General features: G+C 40.5%; 1 protein-coding gene and 1 pseudogene across 2 annotated transcripts; both read left to right on the top strand.

Moving 5' to 3' along the window:
* Nucleotides 1–186: 186 nt before the first annotated feature.
* On the top strand, nt 187–21,465 carry araf (A-Raf proto-oncogene, serine/threonine kinase). Of its 2 annotated transcripts, none has more exons than XM_086207085.1 (16): nt 187–314; nt 2,022–2,231; nt 4,577–4,680; nt 5,846–5,948; nt 6,093–6,247; nt 8,627–8,725; nt 8,826–8,970; nt 9,319–9,346; nt 9,461–9,591; nt 9,763–9,965; nt 10,191–10,367; nt 10,483–10,529; nt 12,124–12,242; nt 12,504–12,635; nt 13,071–13,205; nt 15,494–21,465. In XM_086207085.1, exons 2-16 carry the CDS (start codon nt 2,121–2,123, stop codon nt 15,632–15,634), a joined length of 1,830 nt encoding a protein of 609 aa, XP_086063211.1. In that variant the 5' UTR covers nt 187–314; nt 2,022–2,120; the 3' UTR covers nt 15,635–21,465. The 2 variants fall into 2 exon arrangements, with proteins under 2 accessions (XP_086063211.1, XP_086063212.1); XM_086207086.1 differs by lacking the exon at nt 187–314 and adding an exon at nt 910–972.
* On the top strand, nt 13,231–15,373 carry LOC147260486 (uncharacterized; annotated as a pseudogene).
* Nucleotides 21,466–21,806: the final 341 nt, after the last annotated feature.

The following is a 21,806-nucleotide window of genomic DNA, read 5'->3' as shown; positions in this document are numbered from 1 at the left end:
AATTGTAAGGTAGACTATGTAAAAACATATAGATATAGATATATACACATATATGGATTGTGTGGCAGTCTACTTTCATACACTGTATGTTGAAATTTGCTTGTGAAAATCCTGACAGCTAAATGCTCAGTAGGTTTACTATATAAGGCTGAAGCCGACTCCCATGCAGTGTCTATAACTGATTCTGTCCAATGAGAGCACGCAGCTACAAAAACTGACCAATGAGGATCAAGCATTTCAGAGGTTTTCCGCTTTCCCTAAAGTTCTTGACAGATCCGACTTTAGATTGAGAGAATTCAAGATGGCTGCCACAGGTAAGACTTTAATTTATATTCCCACTATGTCAGATTACTCTTGACGGGTGGAGGTTTTGCTGTTAACTTTAGAAGTTTATCTTATCAGGTGTATCGTGTTGTTTTTCGGGTGTCAATGAGATAAATCACTGTCGTGTACTTTTAGTTAAGACTAGACGCTGCTAACGAGCTGACGCGTTGGTAAAACCCCCGAAGTTGGCTAATGTTAACTTAGCTGGCTACGAATAGCATTAAAGCTGTAAAGTACGCTAGCCACAGAGTTAGCACGATTATCTCCTCTCTACTTCAGGCAGCACGTAGCTGGCAAGCTAGCGGTGTTTCACGTCCAGCGTACTGAAATTCTTAGAAGTTACTCAATTTAGCTTTGTTAGCATTATATTGACAACGTGACGCTACTCATCGACTTGCCTCTACATCTTAAAAGTATTTGGCTAAAGCAGTTTAAGTGGCGCACAGAGCGAAACATGGCCTCTCACAACTCAAAATGTCATATTACATAGCAGTCAAATCCCATGCTAAGCTAACAGGCTAACGTCAGATAGCATTAGCATGATGAGAGTAGTTGGCGAGTTTGATGCGTTACAACTTTGGTTGTCAGCCTTGAATCTCAACATTAATTAAATGCTCGGTCTGGCACACGCAAATTGACATCTTTTGGGTACGTTAATCGTCTTTTTGTTGGGTGAATTGAGTGGTAGGATGAACGTCAATTTGTGCCGCAAAGTTACATGCAAGATTCGGTACATGACACTCGGTTGAACTACCAAACGATTCAAAAGTTCAGGTCATCAATTTGTAGTTTCCCCCCACCGATTTGAGGATTGAGTGTTTTTTTTTAATCAATATTGTAATAATGGATCCTTCCCCGTTTCATCGGGATACTGTAATTTATCCACCAAACAATATTTTCACCATAATGTTAATATATTATATTGTGTATAAGCGGCTATATTTAAGGGGGGTAGAAATGTTATCTTGATTGATAATGTTATCTTCAAATTTGATATTTAACTGAGGTAATCGTTATATAAAGGTATTAATGTAATCTTCGAAATCAAGCTCTCGTTTAATGACTGAATGACACAGGGAGCTATCAGCAAACCAGAAAGATCATGTTTGCACACAATCGATGAGTAAGCCTGTTAAATTACATATTCTCAGCATTGACCCAAATGATTAGGTTTATCATTTTTTATGTATGTAAGCATCCCTGATGCACGATATCTTTACTCTGATGTCCAATTATATTTGGAGGGTTGTAATGTATTGCATATTACTTTTAAAGGCAAGTTTTTATTTACTTAACCCTTTGAGTTTCAGCAGGGGATCGATTATACAGGCCCATCAGTAATCACAATGTCTACAAATGACATAATAAATCCAAAGGAAATTACAAATTCACAGCATTGACATTTATTTAAATTTGACACATGAAATTGAACCATATTCAACAAAGTGCAGGGTCTTTCCTGAAGACCTCTTTAACACACATGCAGTACACAACTTGTTAATTTGGGAACAATGATCTGTTTATATTGTTAAATTAAATTATGTAAATATTTCAGTAAAGTTATTACAGAAGGGCATATTGCAATACTGATGGTTTCTCTGTCAGGGTATTTAGATTCTTAACCTATTTGATCATCTGGAACTCCAGGATAAAATTCATTTTTGTGTCTAATCTTGAATATGTCCATGTTCTGACAGGTTCTAGATAAAGGGCTCAATCCTCTGGATCCTACTGTGCATGAATCTCCTCTGAGTGTGTGGTGTCAAGTGCTGCATCCCCCCCTTCTGCCTCTCAACATGTCCTCCACCTCCTCCTCCTACTCCTCCTCAGGAGAAACGAGTCCGGAGGATGTACCAAGAGGTGGGGGCACTATCCGGGTCTACCTCCCCAACAAACAGAGGACAGTGGTGAGATGATCTATCATATTAGCTTTGCTGTAACGAGATGAATACGTGACAGTTGGCAATGGCCACCTCTGTGAAAGAACATTGGCAGCACAGCTGATTGTATTCACTCGTACAAATTTTGGCATCTTAGGCAGCCTATCAGTGAGTAAAGTAATGGACAGTTGGTGAGAGCTTTCACAGATGGTGCTTTTCACAAAATTCCTGTTGTTGAGAGAGAATTTTAATCAGAAATAGATGTCATGTTTTCATACTCTGAATAATGGAAGTGAAATCATCCTGTCACAGTGAAATTGGGTAGATTGTCACATGATTATTCATCATAATACAGATTTTGTGCTGGACAATGTTCTTTGTGTTTTCTTGACTGTAAAACAGTAAGCCACATTCCTAATTTTTACAGATCAACAAATGATTGTATTGCTGGCTTTCTCTTCCTCTAAGTAATAACTTTTGACAGAAGTTGAACTTTTCAACACTTGGCTGTTTTGAACAAATGCAAACAACTATTCATTTAAAAAGATATTGCTAAATAGAAATCCTCGAAGTGTTTGTCAAGTTTATCTGCCTGGCTTTATATGTGGAATGGACAAACAGTTCTTTGCTCCGAAATAGTTTTTCATGACAGTGTAAGAAGTGTTTTATGTCATCAGGAGAGAGGACAAATTCTGTACACTGCTAACTCCTGAAGTGATACATTTACTTTCATAGCAAATGATATTTCAATCCCCTGGTCTTCATCAAACTTAAACAAAACATTTAGGGCTTATTTTGCTAGCCAATGGTTGTGCTGTTGGTGACAACGTCCATCGTCATCTTCCGCTTATTCCTACACATTAAGGGTCGCGGGGGGGCTGGAGCCTATCCCAGCATCTACGGGCGAGAGGCAGGGTTCACCCTGGACAGGTCGCCAGTCCATCGCAGGGCCAACATACAGAGACGAACAACCATTCACACTCACATTCATACCAACGGTCAATTTAGAGAATTGTTGGTGACATGATTAGCCAATTGAAAGTTATGTGAAACATACCGTGTAGTGATATCACCATGGAAACTAAAGGCGTGGAGGATGCATAAACTACATTGCCCGGCCAGGAACATGAATCAGCTGGTTTTCAGCTTGACCGGTGACCAAGTGGTCGGTGTCGCATGCACCACTTCACTTCTGGGTAATGGCGATTGTAGTTTTGATGGACAGCATGCCAATTTTCACAGTGCAGATTGACCCAGACAGGAAATCTCCACACAAATAGCATATCATATCCAGTCAGTTTTCAAAACATGTCCAGGCTCCAGATTGCAAAATCAGATCTGACAAGGACAAGTGATTGGAGTTGAGGCCAGAATGCAGCGCAGCCCTGTCTGGTGGAAACTAAAACCCAATTGGACATTTGAAACTCCATCCTCCCATTGAGCCAGCCCAGTTTGAGGAAGCTAACCAAGTGGCTAAGGCTGGTAGGCAGAGCTCTGAGCCAAGATCTAGCCTGCAGCTTCTCCTATCCTTGATTGGCTGCTCATCTGCTTTTGTTCTATAAGTAAAAGATGTTTCCGACACAGCTGAATATACAGCAAATAATTCTTTGGTAGAATTTTATTTGGACCTCTTTCTAGTGGGAGAGCACTTTGTTTGTTTATTTGTTTGTTTGTTTGTTTAAGTAAGAACAGGGCCAGTAACCTCCTGCAGTTTGGGGGAAACTGTGAGACTAGTATTTTCTCTAATTATATATTATTATTGAAGTAACCAGAGTAGGAATGTCATGAGATTGTTGAGGAAAATGCTGGATGTGTACACTGTGAAGGAGGTGTGAGAATCTGAGAACACCTCACAATGTAACTCTGATTTCAGAAGGAAGAAGAATTTGATGATAAAACAAATATTTATGCATTGTGCACCACCAAAATATTTGATTTATGATAATGAAATATGGGATTTATTTTCCAACTCCTTGCTATTTTTAAATATGCACATTCGTACAGTTCTCATATTAATAATGAACTAATGATTTTGCCAGTATACACTTCTTACATGGTAGTCTGGACTTTACATTTCTGGTATAAGAAATAATTGCTGACAAAGACATGCACACGCTATGGTTACCATATGAACTGATTATAAACAACACATAGTGTTGGCCTGCTGACCTGTGAATGCTTGACTTATATATTATTTTTTACCAACTTTCTAGTTACAATGAACTCAGTTGCATCAATGTGACTGTTAAATTTATTTACTGTTATAATGACCACATTATCACATTGGCTGTTCTGTTGCTCTTTAAATATTCCATGGACATTGAATGTAATTTGTAAGTCATCGTTGTTGAACTATAGTCGCTCTTTTGCAGGTAAATGTTCGCCAAGGACAGACCGTGCATGAGAGTCTTGATAAAGCACTCAAAGTGAGAGGCCTAAGTCAAGACTGCTGTGCCGTGTTTCGCCTTCTAGAAGGGTAAGCTTGGGTCATTGTCTGTTTAATGGCCTCTTACACTATAGAACGTAAATGGGATGCAGGCAGTTTACCAGGATTCCTATGAACTTTAACAAAAAAAACCTTCTATCTCAATGAGGCCTTCTTCACTAAATATTGGAGAAATTAAAAAAAAAAAAAATTATAATACAGCAAAAATGTAGAACAGAAAGAGTCCCACATATGCAAGTGGATCTCCTATGTTACTTGTTTCCTATTTTCAAATTGGAGACTTTTTATTCACATTACCATTACCAAATGTATTACAATATGTCATTAAACCTTCCTCTTTTCATTCTGAAACATTGTAACTAGTGGTGGAGTAATACACAGTTCTTTTCTTTAAAAAAGTAAAAAATACCCAGATAAAGTAGTGCTCTGGTAAAGGTATCAACTAGTTATTGTCATGGCCCACACCTGCCCAACTATCTGCTGAATTTTTATATGATCACCCTCAAACCTCACTAGCATGTGAATTTGATAATGAATATGAAAATTTATCAAGGCAAATTCACGATTAACATTTATTTCAAAATGAATCATTAGTCCAACATGGCTTCCCAGGTATTAGCCAACAGGAAAACAACCAGAAACAATGGGGATCTAACGTAGTCCTGGAAAATGTGTTCATGTTCTTAGGATTGTGTGAAACGCTTCCTGTATATGGGAGCAGTGGTGTTACGCACGCCAAAACATTTTATTCCTGTGACATGTTTTGGATATATATTAACAGTGTCGTACAGTTTACTGTACCAAGGTGAAAGAATATTACTTTCTGAAACATTTCCCTTTTTCGCCTTCAGCAAACAAGTCTCAGATGTATGTATTATGGAGGTGATTTAATATGTAATTATTGAATCCCAAAGACAGTCTTACTAAACTTAATAAAGTCTCTTACAAGTACTAATCCCACTTCTTTCAGCATGTCATGAATACCTATTAAACATGTTTATGATCTCATCTCCTGAAAGATTGATTTATAATGTGCTGATCCCTGATACAGTCTGATGAAGAAGGCTCTTTACTCCACATTATTACGATATGTTTGGTCAAACACAAATAGCTGTCTCATCTTTATATTGGGGCCTGGATATGTATTACATTTAAAAATGCTAATGTGTAAAATCTGATTTTCTATGATTTCCAGTCGTAAGAGACTGACAGATTGGGACACTGACATCACTCCTCTGGTTGGTGAGGAGCTTTTAGTCGAGGTCCTGGATGATATTCCCCTCACAATGCACAACTTTGTAAGTAACTCCCATGCATTTAGGTTTCTGGAGTACCTGGAACTCAAAATGCTATTGTATATTTAGCTGAAAGATTATTTTTGCTTAGAACTTCATGATGTTGCTGCTGCAGAATTGACTATTGTGGATTCTTAAATTGCACAGGTACGGAAAACCTTCTTCAAGCTGGCTTACTGTGATTTCTGCCACAAGTTTCTTTTTAATGGCTTCAGATGTCAGACATGTGGCTACAAATTTCACCAGCACTGCAGTAGCAAGGTACCTACTGTGTGTGTGGACATGGACACAGTTAGCAAAAGGTGAGTGGGGGAAGCACTGTTCACAGCAGTGCCATAATTCCGTGACTGTTCATTTAATTTCAGGATGTACTGTTTAAAGGATACCTCTGGTCAAACAATGCCAACAAAGGCAAGAATTGTTTTCAAACTTGACACGGTTTCATCAGGAGGACATCCTAGTACAAGTAACATGGATTCGTCACGGGCTAAAGCAGATGCTTCGCTGCTTTAAACAGTCGTGCACTTAATGGCCTTCATTAATCAATGAGGAGTAAAATCCAGTGATGACTTGAGTGTATAAATCATCTTACGACGGGTTTCCAGTGTGATCTATGAAACCAGTCATACCTAGCCGTTCACAGCGTATAAACGTGGTGAATGAAAAGAGTCAATTCGCCACAATATATTCTCCTTTTAGAAATCTCACCCCGCAAGTCTTCAACATGGAAAAGTGTAACATCTCCAGATGAGATGAAACAAGCTAGTGTTACACGACAGCCTAAACAGTCTGAAATAACTTTATTGTTACCAACTCCAGTTGGATTGATGGCTCCTCCCCAGTGCAGGAGACATGGTGGTGAGCATTCATTCAAGGAAATAGAAGCTTATTATTATTAAGATTATTTTTCTATTGGTTTATCATGTTGGTGGATTTTAGCTGTTTTACACATGGTGATAGTTTGCTTCACAGACAATGCTGGCTAACTGATAATGTGCCCATAACATTATGCATTTCTATCAGTCATTGTGGTAGTGCATATCTAGTAATAAGGAAATAGGTTCCATTTTCTTTCCTCTTTCAAGGGCTGCACATCTATTTTTGCTGGGTAAACTGAGCTACAAATGCATGAAATTCTAGCTTGTCGTGTTGCTTTCAGGTACTCTAGATTCTCATTACAAAGCAGTGCAGGAAGTTTATAGAGGAGAACAGTGTGCCACTTACTGGTAATCACTCAATCAGAGGAATGCTAGCTGTAGGCAACTGCTTTATAACATGTACAGAACTGCTCCAGGTCAACCATAAGCATGATGGATGCCACAGTAAAACCAGAAGTCTTTTTACCCAAGTTTTAAACATGTTTCTGTTCCTCTCTGTCCCAGGCCTGTTGTCAAAAACAGTTGTTTCGCTTCAGAAAAGACTAAAAGTGCAGTTCTACGCTCAAATTAATATATTTGAAAGTAGTAATGAACTTGTAACATGTCTAACTAATTAATAGATTTGATTGAGCTAGAATCCTATTTTGAACTCCTTGTGTCAGCAGAGGCTGCTACTGCTTAGTAAAATTGCGTAATGCTACATACATCTTTATTAATAGGAACAACTTTGTTTAAGTTCTGAAATCGAGACTGCAGAGTTTCTCACGCATTTATTTATGTCTGGCGTGCTGCCGCAATATAATCATTGTCCGGATGAAAAGTAACCTTAGCTGCTAAATGGAGGAGAACTGGTTAGAATAATGCAGAAAGTGATCGTGTGTGTATTGGTAATTGCCAAAAGTTTAAATCAGCTTCTCAACACGAGCAGGGCTGTTAACCCAGCTGCAATCTTAAATGTCAAAGACATAACCACTTAATCGCAGCAAAACTGTCAGTGTGAGCAAATCTAAGTCAGATAATGGCTGTGTTTGTCCTGAGCTTTCACAACCTCTTCGGTAACTTAGCTGCCTGCTCATATTAGTAGATAAAGCCTTAAGAGTTTTGTTTTTTTTTTTTTTTTGTACTTTACAGCTTAGTGTTTGCTCCCTTATCCAGATGGGTATTGAAAAATATTTTCAGAGAGTAAAAAAAAAAAGGGCATGTCCTGATGTTTTGTCAACCCCAAACATTAATATTTCACATTGCGATGTGTTCAGGAACAGCTCAGAAAAAAATCCCACTGCCTCTACTGCCTATCCCTAGTAAAACAAATGTAAGCAATGTTAATTTGAAAATGTTTATAAACCTAATAATAATGTAAACACATACACACGCAAATGCAAACATCAGCAGTCTTGAGTTGTAGTCTCATCTTCTGTATAATAATAATAATACACAGAAGGAATGAGATTATGACAAGATATTGGTTGGTAATTGTTACTTATAGTAATTATTTTGCAGTGATACATTTTGTGCACTGTTTCTTTTTTGCTGTCTGCTAATTGGAATACTGATTTCAAAATCTGAACGACCCGTTTTGTCTTTTATTTAAGAGGTCAGATTGCTGTGATGCTCAAGGATGAACTGATTGGTTTTTGGTGATCAAAGGTCAAGTTGTCTGTAACTGCACAAAACACATTTCTGGCCATAACTCTAGAATTCATGTAGTAATGGCACAATTGTCATTGTAATTGCTGTGATCCCTTAATTCATTATATCTTGTTGTTTTTGTCCCCTCCCTACCTTCCCCCTGTGTCTCTCCAGGTGTGATCCCACTCCCTGCACGGATGAGTACCCCCAGATTCTATTGCCTGAAAATTCCCCATCACAGAGCAACATAGCCTTAACCCCAGAGCCTGCTGTGTAAGCTCCAACATGCAGTAGTTTAGAAGCAAATAAAAGGGACAGCATGGTGAAACTGATACTCAAGCACAAGGTGTGACTATTTCACTTCATCTCTCAGGATGGACCTTTTGTCCCCGACCTCTGCCTTTCGTTTCCCCATGCCCAGTGGAGACGGCCAATCTCTACAGAGGCATCGCTCCACTTCCACTCCCAATGTTCATATGGTCAGCACAGTGAGCCCTGCTGGTGTCAGTATCATAGAGGTGAGTCTTTACTGCCTGCTATATGTTTTGAATACATCTTTACAAAGAGATCCTATTATCATTATTAGTTTAATGCTTGCGTGTCACATCAGCGAGTCCCAACACCACTCCAGCACAACTGTTTACTAAATTCTGAGGAAGAAAATTAGCATTTGCTAACACTTACTAGCCTATTTTGTACAGAGTTCTGCTGCCTCTCTTGTCTTGCACAAACAACCAGACCCACAGGTGGGCCCATGAATATTATCTTACTATTGTAGGACTAAAACCATAGACTGATGCATCTTTGTATTGTTTATTAAGTGATCATATGTGATGGGATTATGTTGTTTCTCTCACCCTTTCTAGGAAGCACTAAAATTCAACAACACGATAGGTATGGTTTTATACTTCTTATTTTCCTGTGGTCCATTTCAGTATTGGTTTTCTTTTGTAATCTTGCATGTAGTGTTCTCTTTTTGAAGAGGTTTCTTGTCTGTCTTTTCCACAGGCCCGGAGCCATCACCGAAGCCCTCCACCAGCCCACCATCTTCTCTTGGCTCTCCAGGGAGGAGACCACCTAAGTCCCCTTCAGACCACAAGGAGCGCAAGCCCTCCTCATCTGATGACAAAAAGAAAGTAGTACGTATAGAGTATCAGAGGTTATTTCCTGTCTTCAGACACATTTATAGGTTTGACAGTAGCTCTTTTAAAGGTCCATTTACAAATTGGTTGTGTAACATGGCCAGGCTAAAGGATCCACAAAGAAAATGTGTGTTTTGTTTGAAAATATTCAAACCGTGTTTGTTCCAGCATCGAGGAGGCTACAGGGACTCAAGTTACTACTGGGAGGTCCACTCTCGAGAAGTCACCATCCAGAAGAGAATAGGTGCAGGCTCATTTGGAACTGTCTTCAAGGGCAAGTGGCATGGAGATGTGGCAATCAAGATCCTTAAAGTCACTGAGCCCACACCTGAGCAGTTACAGGCCTTCAAAAATGAAATGCAGGTTTTGCGGTGAGTAGAGCTGTGTGCCTTTTTATATGTTTTTAAATAACTGTATTCTTATTTTTTTTTAAAAGTGACGATTGCAGCAATCACAGAAGATTTAGATGCAGTTGGACATCAGCTATTGCTTTGACTAACCCACCAACAACAAATTCTACATGTTGGGATCTAATTTCATACAGGCTTCAAAAACTTGGCCAATGTACCCTTCTGATGCTATCACCATCTTTACAGGAAGACCCGCCACGTCAACATCCTGCTGTTCATGGGCTACATGACTAAGCCCAATTTTGCCATTATCACACAGTGGTGTGAAGGCAGCAGCCTGTACCGCCATCTGCATGTCACAGAAACCAAGTTTGACACCATGCGGCGCATCGATGTGGCCAGACAGACAGCACAGGGCATGGAGTAAGAGCTGCTTCCAGTACTAATACTAAAGAATACTTGCTGTATTACTGTTTTTTTGATTAACCAGACATTAATTGTTTGTTGAAAATCAAGAATTTGTTTTCTCTTCTTTCAGTTATCTTCACGCGAAGAACATAATTCATCGAGACCTGAAATCAAACAGTATCTTTTTTTAGGACCTCTGTTGGTTCTTGAGCTTCAGTTGCTTCAGACCTGACCATTAACCACACAGCCAAATTTAGAAAATGTGTTCTGTAGCTAGCACGTTGTCTGACCTCAACTATAAATCATAAATTTTAAATTGGGGTACTGTTTTCTGTAGCATATTGATTCCTCTTAAGTGTTGACTTTTAGCTGCAGAGGTGCCTGACAATGGTGGCACCCATATTGGGTCAAGCACAGCAGACTTTTTTGCTGTTGTCACATATTCCCTCATTTCTTTCTTCCAGTACAGTTTCCCTAAATTGGTTAGACCACAGACGAGGCAACCATGATGCATTTATTCTAAAATATTTGAATGTTAAATCAACAGGTAGATTATGCTTTGCTTTCAAGAAACTATCTTGAGATGGTAACCTTTCCAATCCTCCCACTACTCATGATCTCTATCTTCTGAAGTAGAGGTCGACCGATATGGGTTTTTCTAAAGCCGATGCCGATACCGATATTTAGAAGTCAGTCAGCAGATGGCCGATATGAGCTGCCGATTTTTTTGGGCCGATTTTTAGGGCCGATATGCTATCGTATTGTCCTTAATTGGCATGCGAAAATATCATACTAATAAGAGGACGCACAACACTTGTGTGTGTGTGTGTGTGTGTGTGTGTGTGTGTGTGAGTGAGTGAGAGAGAGAGAGAGACCCTCGCTGTTACACAGTGACATTACTCGGAAATACGACACGAAATAAAAACTAAAGTAAAGCGTTTTCATGCTTTCTTTCTAATTAAACAAATTAACGCGTTAGAGTCAAGTTTTGGTCGAGAAAATAAGGGAAATTTTCCGATGCTGACCGGGGGGGGGGGGGACGCGCGGCGCACGGCCCGCTACTTCTTATAATGCGCGTTGTTTGGGGGGGGGCTTTATTCATCATAATGAGGGGGTGGGCGGCGACCAAGGCAATGTTTCTGTTCATTACACGGACCGCGGACTAGATACTCCGCCCTGGCTACTGCTGGTGGTAATTCTCGCGAGGCTAGTGACGGAATTCAGTTTGGAGAGGCACTAGAATGTTTTTATTTTTAATAATACGGGAGATTTACGGGAAAATACTAATACGGGAGGAGGGCAGGAAAGAGGGGTGAAATACGGTAGTTTCCCGGCCAAAACGGGAGACTTGACAGCTATGAGCTAGCAACGTTTCATTTTGAGCAGAAAATGCTATTTGATTTTACTTTCACTAAATGAAGCAACAGATTACAACTTATAATGAGAGCAAATATATGACTTTAGGACATTGGAATATAAGAATTGAAGCCTTACCTGTTGGCCCTCTGGCTCTGAATGAACAGCGCTGCGCCGGGTCGTAAATAGCTGCCCGCAGATGTGCCTGACTGAAAATCGGCGCGACCAAATTAAATAATCGGCCGATGCCGATTTACTAAAAAATAGCAAAAATCGGCCGATGTAATCGGCCGGCCGATCGATCGGTCGACCATTATTCTGAAGGGTTTTGTTTGTTTGAGTTTTTCAGACTAACTAATACCATGAATATGTCCACTATTAATGAGTCGTAATATTTCTTGAGCTCTGGTGCTAGATATTTTTCTCCATGAGGGCTGGACTGTTAAGATTGGGGACTTTGGCTTGGCCACTGTAAAATCTCGGTGGAGTGGCTCTCAACAGGTAGAGCAGCCCAGTGGATCCATTCTCTGGATGGTAAGGCCCTGTTTGAAATATTATCTGTGATTCAGCAAAGAGAAGACCTTAAAGGTGTCGCACAACCAGATGCTGATCTCATCCTATTTAATGACTGAAAAATTATGATGCAACTCCTCGGTTCTTTGAGGATGCATACCCACACCACTCCGTGATAAGGAGAATGCATTTACCCTTTTAATATGAGTATGTTGTACGTTTTTTTATTCTTTTATTTTTAAGAGTTTGCCTGATGCCCATTATTCTTCCTTTTCTTCTAAGGCTCCTGAGGTGATCCGGATGCAGGACAGTAACCCGTATACATTCCAGTCGGATGTATATGGCTATGGAGTAGTGCTGTTTGAGCTGATGTCAGGGACCCTGCCTTACTCCAATATCAACAACAGAGACCAGGTTACACATCGCTCTACTTTATGTTAACGCAACACCGACTCAGTCTTGATCATCTGATCAAACAGTTTGAATGTTTTATCAAAAACAGTTCACTGCTACCACAGGTCAGGCTCTCTTGTGCACTCTGTTCAGATTAGCCGCACTTTCAGTTTTTGGAGTATTTGGGGAATTGTGTCGCTAGTCTTTGTGGGACCTTGTTGAAACATTGAAGAGCAGGCAGTGGTGCTGAAGCGCCAGTAAGGGCAACTCAAAAGTCCTGATTCATCCTATGAATCCATGACTGCCTGCAATTAATTTAAAGCCATGTCAACGGACCCACAGATGTACCTATTAAGCACATTTGCTTGCTGATAGAAATGTGCCTGTTGTACCAAACATGAGTTTAAAAACTGTTTCTGTGAGATGTTACTAATGGTGTTCTGTTTTCTCTCCCAGATAATCTTCATGGTTGGACGCGGTTACTTATCTCCAGACCTCACTAAGCTGTATAGTACCTCACCCAAGTCAATGAAAAGGCTCATCATTGATTGCCTAAAGTTCAAACGTGATGAGAGGCCTCTATTTCCACAGGTGAGAAGGGTATCCACAAAGAACCTGGTGATACAAAATCACCTCATTTAAAGACAATAGATCTCTGGAGTTGGTGCTTGAGTGGGAACTGGGGATGCATTGTCTCTCTGAGTGACATCAAAGTGATGATTCATACTCAAAAGTATGAATTTAATACCAGATAGGTAATATTCTTAGTGGTGTCCTCACCAAAATCTCAAGCATCTCCAGATGGGGCTTTTTAGATTTCACAGACTGCTAATAACTCTCTTGGCCACAGAGAGTTACTTGCAGTCTGTGAAAGCCCACAGCTTGCTGTCGCTGCTTTGTTCAGCTTGAGATTTTCTAATAGATAAGGTGACGTGAGGTTGATAACATTTTCAGTGAGACCATATTGCATCTCGTGTGTGTGTGTGTGTGTGTGTCTCTGTGTGTGTGTGTGTGTGTGTCTATCTGTCTGTCTGTTTCCACTCTAAGCTAGCGATGGCTTCCCACTCTTGCTCTCCTCTCTCCTGCTCAGTGTGCCACATGTTCAGTTACTCCTCTGCCTCCTTTAGTGATACGGATAAGTGTGTTAAATGTAGTTTGTTTGTAGCGTTGGAGGCGAGGCTTAGCTAGGTTGAATTGGACCTGCGGCGGCTCCGCACCGATGGATCCAAACAACTAGCCACTAGAGCTAGCCAGTCTCCGTTAGCTGGTGCGGACCGTCTTAGCTTAGCCCCAACTAGCACTCCCCCGGCAGCTCCCGAGCAGCCAGGAAACCAGGGCGACTGGGTGACTGTCCGAAGGAAGCATAGTCCTAAGCAGAAGCCTTCTTTCAGTGACCAACCACCAATTTACGTCTCGAATAGGTTCTCCCCACTCAGCGACACACCCGCCGAGAAAACTACTCTGGTAATTGGAAGTTCCATTCTGAGAAACATGCAATTAGCGACACCGGCAACCATCGTCAAGTGCATTCCAGGGGCCAGAGCGGGCGACGTTGAGTCAAATTTAAAACTCCTGGCTAAAAGTAAACGTAAATATGGTAAAATTGTTATTCACGTCGGCGGTAATGACATCCGACTACGCCAGTCAGAGGTCCCAAAAATTAATAACGAGTCGTTGTGTACATTTGTGAAGATGATGTCGGACTCCGTAGTGTTCTCTGGACCCCTGCCTAATCGGACCAGCGACAACATGTTTAGCCGCATGACGTTGTTCAACTGCTGGCTGTCGAGGTGGTGTCCAGCAAACCAAGTGGGCTTTATACTCAATTGGAAAACTTTCTGGGGGAGACCTGATCTGATTAGGAGGGACGGCATCCATCCCACGTTGGACGGAGCTGCTCTCATTTCCAGAAGTATGGCCTAGTTTGTTATAGAACCAAAACTTTGGAGAACCCAGAGTTCGGTCCAGGAGGCAGAGCTGCCGTCTTACACACTTCTCTGCGCGTCCATTAGGGCAGTTACCCACCCAAAACTACATAGAGACTGTGTCTGTCCCCCAACTATGTGAGTTTATTCACTCCAATTCTACTAGTAGAGGAGTCAATCAGAAAAACCTAATCCAAATTAACACAAGCACTAAATTAGCTCAAAAGAATATAAAAATTAGATGCGGACTATTAAATATCAGATCTCTGATGCCAAAAACTGAATTGGTAAATGAATTGATATCTGACAAATGTATTGACCTGCTCTGTCTAACCAGTCACATTAATACTCATATTCCTCGAGGCTCAGGCCGAGGAGGTGGAGTTGCTGCCATTTTTGACAGACGTTTCATAATAAATCCCAAACCCAAAATAAATTTCAATTCATTTGAAAGTCTGATTCGTACTTTGTCTCATCCAGCCTGGAAAACTCTACAGCCACCCTTATTTATTAGTGTGTACCATCATTCTCTTCCCTTTCTCTCTCTGTCTTTATCTCTGTCCCTCTCGTTCCTTCTGTATATCTGTCTTCCTCCATTATCTGTCTTTGTCTCTGCCCCACTCTCCTGCTCTCTTTCCCCCAACCGGTCAAAGCAGAAGGCCGTCCCCATTGAGCCTGGATCTGCTCAACGTTCCTGCCTGTTAAAAGGAAGGTTTTCGTCACCGCTGTTGCAGGATGTGCTGCTGATGGAGAATTGTTGGGTGTAAATTCAATGACAGAGTGTGGTACTAGACCTGCTCTACTTGTAAAGTGTCATGAGATAACTTTTGTTGTGATTTGGTGCTATAGAAATAAAATTGACTTTATATATATATATATATATATATATATATATATATATATATATATATATATATAAATAAAAAATATGTATAATTTGTTTTTCTTCATTAGATCCTGGTAGCCATTGAGCAGGTCCAAGACCTGCTGCCAAAAATTGAGCGGAGTCGCTCAGAGCCCTCGCTTCATCGTGCTGTCCATGCTGAGGACCTGAACCCCCTCCTGTTCCACACCACCAGGCTGATGCCTCTCTAAGTTTCCACCAGCACTGGGTAGAGGCACTGAAGACCTGCCCAGACCCACAGCATTCCCGTGCCTCCGAGAGGCTACAGCTGGCTGTCTGAAGAGACTGAGGCGCCAACCACCGCACCCCTCCCCCCACCCCCCGCAGAGCCCTGGAGCTCCAGCACTCAGTAACACACTGCAGAATAATAACCTTGTCATGTTTCAGCTTTTTTTTCCTTTATGTTGTAAATTTCAAAGATCTGCTCAATAGGTGAAATTGTACTTTGTCAAAATGCTTCTGATCAGGCTAATTTAGGATGTTAGTTCAAGAACATCCACCAGGCATTAGCTACTCTGTGGTAGGTGTTGTCAGCCGTTTGGAGAAACATGTGAACGTGGATATGATTGGCCCGAATACTGCTATTTATTTTTTTCAGTGGTAAAATAGTCTTACTCTGACTTTTCAGGAGCACTGTTATCACACATGACTGAGTTTAACAGCAGTGATGCTGAGCCTGCTGCTTCAGATCACCTAACAAATGTACAGACTTGAAATCCTCCATTATCTCAAACTATACCAGTGAAGCTAGTGATTTGAAAGCTGACCTTTTGGAGAGCCTTATGAGTTTCTATTCATTCGCAAACATTTCACAGTTGAAATTGAAAGCAAAGAAATAATTAAGTGATCATGCAATAAATGTTAAACCACAATATCAGACCTTTTAGTGAGCACACCGTTGGCTTTCTAATCACCAACATAAATAACAACAATACCAAAAGAACAGTTGTCATGTGGAAATTGACCAGCTGACCCAGCGGTGCCAGGCAAGTTTGGTTTCATATTAAGCGTTTTCTTTCAACACACATGGATACACATTCAGTATGAAACCAATTGATGTGAATAGAGGCCACCAACTTCCCTGCTAGAAGTTGAAAAGAGGAGTTGAGTCCCATCATATACGCTACTGTACCTACAGGGTTGAATTGTCAGGACCAATAGATTTTTACAGCGCTTAAGAGAGAAGTTTGTGTGTTCTTGTTTTTTTAAATTAGTTATTCTGATAGTCAACATTTTAAAGCCAAAATATCTCTTGTATAATTAAAGCAGCAGTTGAATAACCACAAGTATGACTCAGCAGAACATCTACAGTTATTTGATGCAGATTAAAATATCAGACTGGGTCAGATGATGGGCTTTTGGTTCGTTCTTAAAAAAACCAAAAAACTGCATCCGTTATTCCTTGCGTGTTTTCCGTATGCCCATGTTCTCATCCAGAAGTGTGGTTGATACAAACAATTTCAAGAGTTAAACTGAATTGAACAGTATTCAGAATTCAACCAACATCAAATTAATTGATAAATATAATTGTCAAGACTTTCTATAGCATTAAAAGTAAAGTTTGCAACACAAATGTCACTCTACTCACACTATAGTGACATATTACCCCACAAATGTCGCTAAAATCAGATTTTAGTTTAAAAAGTTGGAAAGTGGTCGGGATCACTCCTTTCTCCTCCCTTGCTTTATAACAGTTAACTATATTTCATAATTCAAAGCTAAACTGTTGATTTACTGAAGGAAAGCTTTAGTTTTACCTGGTTGTTTTTCTCCAGGTCCATGCATGTTAAACAGGTCATTTGATAAATAATTTGTATGCTTTTGGCTTGTGAAGTTTTGTTTGCACTCACAGAAATGAGTGTTTAGCTTCGTCTCTCACAGCGCCATGTTGACTGCTGGGTCTCTGCTGGCTCCTCAGTGTGCGCTCCCTGCAACTCCTCTCACTGCAGAAGCACCACAAGTGTCAATGCACAAGAGACTCTTAGGTTCAAGCAAAGGGTGCAAATATTTTTATGATAAAAATCGACTTTTGGCAAATTCAGCTGTTTTTTTTTTTGTTTTTGTTTTTGTTCGTTCGATTTTTTTTTTTTTAATCTTCAATTCCACGATTCCGTCCGTGATGATTGGGCCCTCCGGTTGGGTGTTAACCATGTGACTCAGTTGGCTGATGGGTTGGAGCAATTAGGATAAACTGTGGGAGGTGTTAAACGTGCCATTAATACTTCAGGATTCAATTCCACAAGCTAATGTCTGAAAGAAAAAATTGCTTACTTGTTTTGAAAGCAGGGTGGAAAGGCGTCCCTTCCCTTTCATCACATTGCCTCCCTTATGTTTTTTTTCTTCTTTTTGTTTTAATGAAACAAGCATGGAAATCTGTGGATTGCTAGGATGGTCCTTGACTCAGTGTGCTGCTTGAAAGAGTCACCAAGAAGGAACTGAAAGCCTCTTCTATCACTGTGTTCACCTTGTACAGGCGTGTCTGTGGGACATCCCCTCAGGAGGAAGAGGTGGAGGCAGTGATGGTGTCACTTATGGACCAGAACCTTCTGTATAATGTGCAGTTAAATACATTTGTAGGTGGTCAAAGACACTGAATGAAACTTAACATGCAGCCAATGCGAAGCTCGTCCATCCGTCCGTACACGACCTGCCTCTCAGGGCTTCTGTGGCTCGTCGGTCATGTTGCTCTAAGCGGGTTTGCCCGTCTGAAGACCTCACAAGCTGCTGTTGTCTCATTCAGGTCCTGAGTTTAATTTGTGAGTTTAGTTTGTTCCGAATTGTGTTTGAACCACAATGCTCAGGTAGATGTGTTCCAGCAGAATGTTGACATCTGTCCTGTGGCTGAAGGTGTGCTTATAAAGGATATAGCTGCATAAAGAACAATGGCGACTCTTAAGTGGTGTTTTCAGTCTCACTTCTGCATTATGAGTTGAGGGAGAAGTTCAAATGGTTCCAATAAGGTTGGAAATGCCTTGCTGCTACCACTGCTCCTGTTCAGAATAGATGATGGGATTTAAAGACCTCCAGGACAGTAATTGGTCATTTACTGGGACATCCACAATCGTACAGTGCAGAAAGCACTATGCACCAATGTGGGACCATCAAAAGTGTACGCGGTAGAGGGACATTGAGCTAGAGCGTTCTGTCTTGAAGCACAACTAGAGCTGCTTCTTCTGGCATCTTCCCCTACATTTCGATAAGGCTTTCTCTCTGTGGCAGCTCTGCATCTGCTTTATGTCCTGAGATGGGATTATTCTAGAAAGTGTCATGCTTGAAGAAGAATAAAAGCCATATTGTTTGCTCACATTATCCTGTCCTATTGGCTACAGTCTCATTCCACTTTGTTGTCACTCAGTAAGTCAGGTTATCTGTTTTAAGTAGCTGAATTGATTCGGTTAATTTTGGAAAACATGTACTGTCTTGGAACAAATAGCAGTGTGATTTAGAGAGCAATACTTTAGTAATAAATTGAGGATTGGTTTGTTTTGTTCTGCTACTATTCACATGCCACACATACCTTGACTGACTGGTAGCTGTAGTCCTCCTGCTTATCTGTTCTGGCTGTAAACTGACTCCCGTCTCACATGACTACATTGTAAAGGGTGGATGACAGATCCACAAGTTCTAGTTTCATGCCGGCATGATTTCTCAGGGTCAGCCAAACTTTCCAACCTTGTGTACTCTTGGACAGACAGTCAGTAGCTCCTGGTAGATGCCAGGAGAACAAAGACACCCGATTCGTCTGTCTAACTCGGGGGGCCAGTGCGAGTACGAGGAGGAGGAATATTTACTGTTCATGTAGAAGATAGTCGAGTCAGAAGGATACTGGAGGGCCTTAACGGATATTTGTGAAGTCCTTTTCCCTGATATCAATTTGTCTGCATTTGTTCTTTATACAGCAAGAGGAGAAAAAGCCCACTTTCAGCAAAATCTACTAAATACTATTTGGACCTAGAGGAAATAATAGATCAAAAGTAAAATTTCTAACTAATTTGAAATTTTCTGGCTTGTTTCAAGCAAAAAATAGACACTTTGGCCTCTGGGACATTGTTTCCTCTTTCGTTTCATCAAGAAATGGTGAAAATGATCAACAGATCAATTGACGACAAAAATAATCTTAAATTACAGCCCTACTAGCATCAAAAGTTGTGCAACATGACCCCCTTTCCAATGTTATACATGCATCTTATATTTAACTTGAATGAAATCTACATGCCTTTTTAATGTTGTGTCATTAGAATTAATTCAACAGATACTTAAATAGTCTTAATGACACATGCGTCTATAACAAATGAACATACATATTACACTGATTTCAGTCATTATGTTCAAGCAACAGAGTCTCCTTGCTTTTATTAGAAAGAAAAAATATTGAAAAGCTTTCCTGTCAGGAACAGACTGTTATACCTGTGAAAAGCAAATAGCGATACATCGGTGAGGCTCTTATTTGCCGGTCATCTAGTCACAGCAGTGGTTCCTACTGTATATTTAACCTATTGAGCAGGAAAGAGCTCTCTACTGTCTAGCCTAAAAGTTATTTGAAGTATTGGCTTCAGGAGTGGGTGCCAGTTTGTAGGCGTAGAGGAAACCAGCAGCAGGTGGGAGGGGCATGTTTGAGGGGAGCGTGAAGCAGCATGGGTGGCATCAGTGAACACAATGAAACGACAGCAGATCTGACATTTAAACCTTCAGAAGTCATGTTGTGAAAATAGGGGCTGGGTACCCTAACTGTCATTCCAGGAATATTGGTCATGGTTTTGGGGAGGGAGGGGTGCTTTGATGTGGTGGTGGGGATTTGTGAAACCAGGGTCTTTCTCTTATTTATTGATGTCTTTGCAGGTGTGTTCTGTTGTGCTTGCAGCTCTTTAAGGTGGATCTGATATTTACTGACAGAGGGAGAGAAGGACCTTCACCGCTAGGTTGTCTCTCTGACCAGAATGTTCTTTTAGGCACGGTACTGTCTGCTCCTCCAGATGACTTTTGTCTCTTGCATTTGTAACGGCATTTGTTTTAAACATTCTGACATGAACTAGATATCAAATAGGGTTTCACTACATTTTTTTTTTTAATGGCATCACTTTAAAATACTATAAATGTACCCTGTTATTTGATGGGCTCCTGTGCTATTTAAATGTAGCTTCTAAGTACTGTGTGATGAAACATCTTATCTACATGAGCTGCTATTTATAACTATTCAGCAATAGCAAGGACAGAATGGCTGCCACAATGCAATATCAGCAGTGCTTTACAACAATGTCACCACTCAGATGGACTCTTGATTATGTCCCTGGTTAGACTCTTTTAGATCCATGTGGCGTTCAACTGTGGTGTTTCCCAAAGAGGAGTGTGTTCATCTGGTGTGTGTGAGTGCATGTGTGTGTTTGTATGCGAGAAGGAGACGGGAACAAGTGCCACAGCTGCAGGAAATCCCTGTTAAACTCGAGCTGAACTGCTTCGTGACATGGAAGACACTGTGCTGCCTCTGGAGAAGTGTAGGGGGGAAAACCCATTCAACACAACAGCTGTTTATTTCAGAGAAGAGGGGAGAGCTGTATCAGTAGGTTTTTTTTTTAAATTTCATATCTGTAGGTGACTTGCAATACATGTGTTTATAGTTTCCGAGGTGTCAGGGGTGTTCAGTTTGCAATAAATGGTATATTCTGCTGTGTACAGTTACATTTTTTTTTTTTTTTAAATTTCAAAAATTGTACTTGTTTCTATTTTTTGTGTGATGGTTTCAAAAAGAACAAAATTATTTTAAAGTGTAAAGGAAATCTTAGTATTTTTTTAGTTTTTGTCTTAAAATATTGATGCAGGATTTATTCTTAAAATAAATAAATTCATCTGTGTTACTTGCTCTTGTTCACTACTGTTTGCATCTTATTTGAAGATCTTCTTTACTTGTTCTGAGGTTTAAAAAAAAAAAATACAATGGGCCTTTTTTAAGGGAACTATGGTGCCAGGAAGATGGCGCCATGGATGCACCATGCATTTAGGATTTGTTTGCCCTTCTATTGGTATACAGGCACGTGTAGCCAGAGGGCAAACCATGAAGCAAAGAGGAAGTCATTACACACAGAATTATTCATAGGTGTGTTTAGGTGTGACAGAGTGCCTCATTTCATCACCTGTAAAGCCCAGGTTGCGGCAGGACTTGGCGAGTTGTTATTCCAGCGGCACTGCTTGCTGGTTGAGTAGAAAAACAGTACAAATTACCAAATTAAAATCCTTACAATGCCTCCTCTTTTTCTGCCACACTGGATGATTATAAATGCCTTTCATTTTACGTGTCTAACAGATTGACACCATGACTCCTCGATAAAATCAATTCTCTCTGTCTGTGACCTGGAAGCTCTAAACTTC

Source organism: Aulostomus chinensis, chromosome 6 (assembly GCF_037954235.1).
Source record: "Aulostomus chinensis isolate RoL2024-O1b breed Wild chromosome 6, RoL_Achi_v1.0, whole genome shotgun sequence".
Classification (NCBI taxonomy): domain Eukaryota; kingdom Metazoa; phylum Chordata; class Actinopteri; order Syngnathiformes; family Aulostomidae; genus Aulostomus; species Aulostomus chinensis.
Note: the sequence above shows the minus strand (reverse complement) of the source record. Positions and strands in the feature narration are given on the sequence as shown.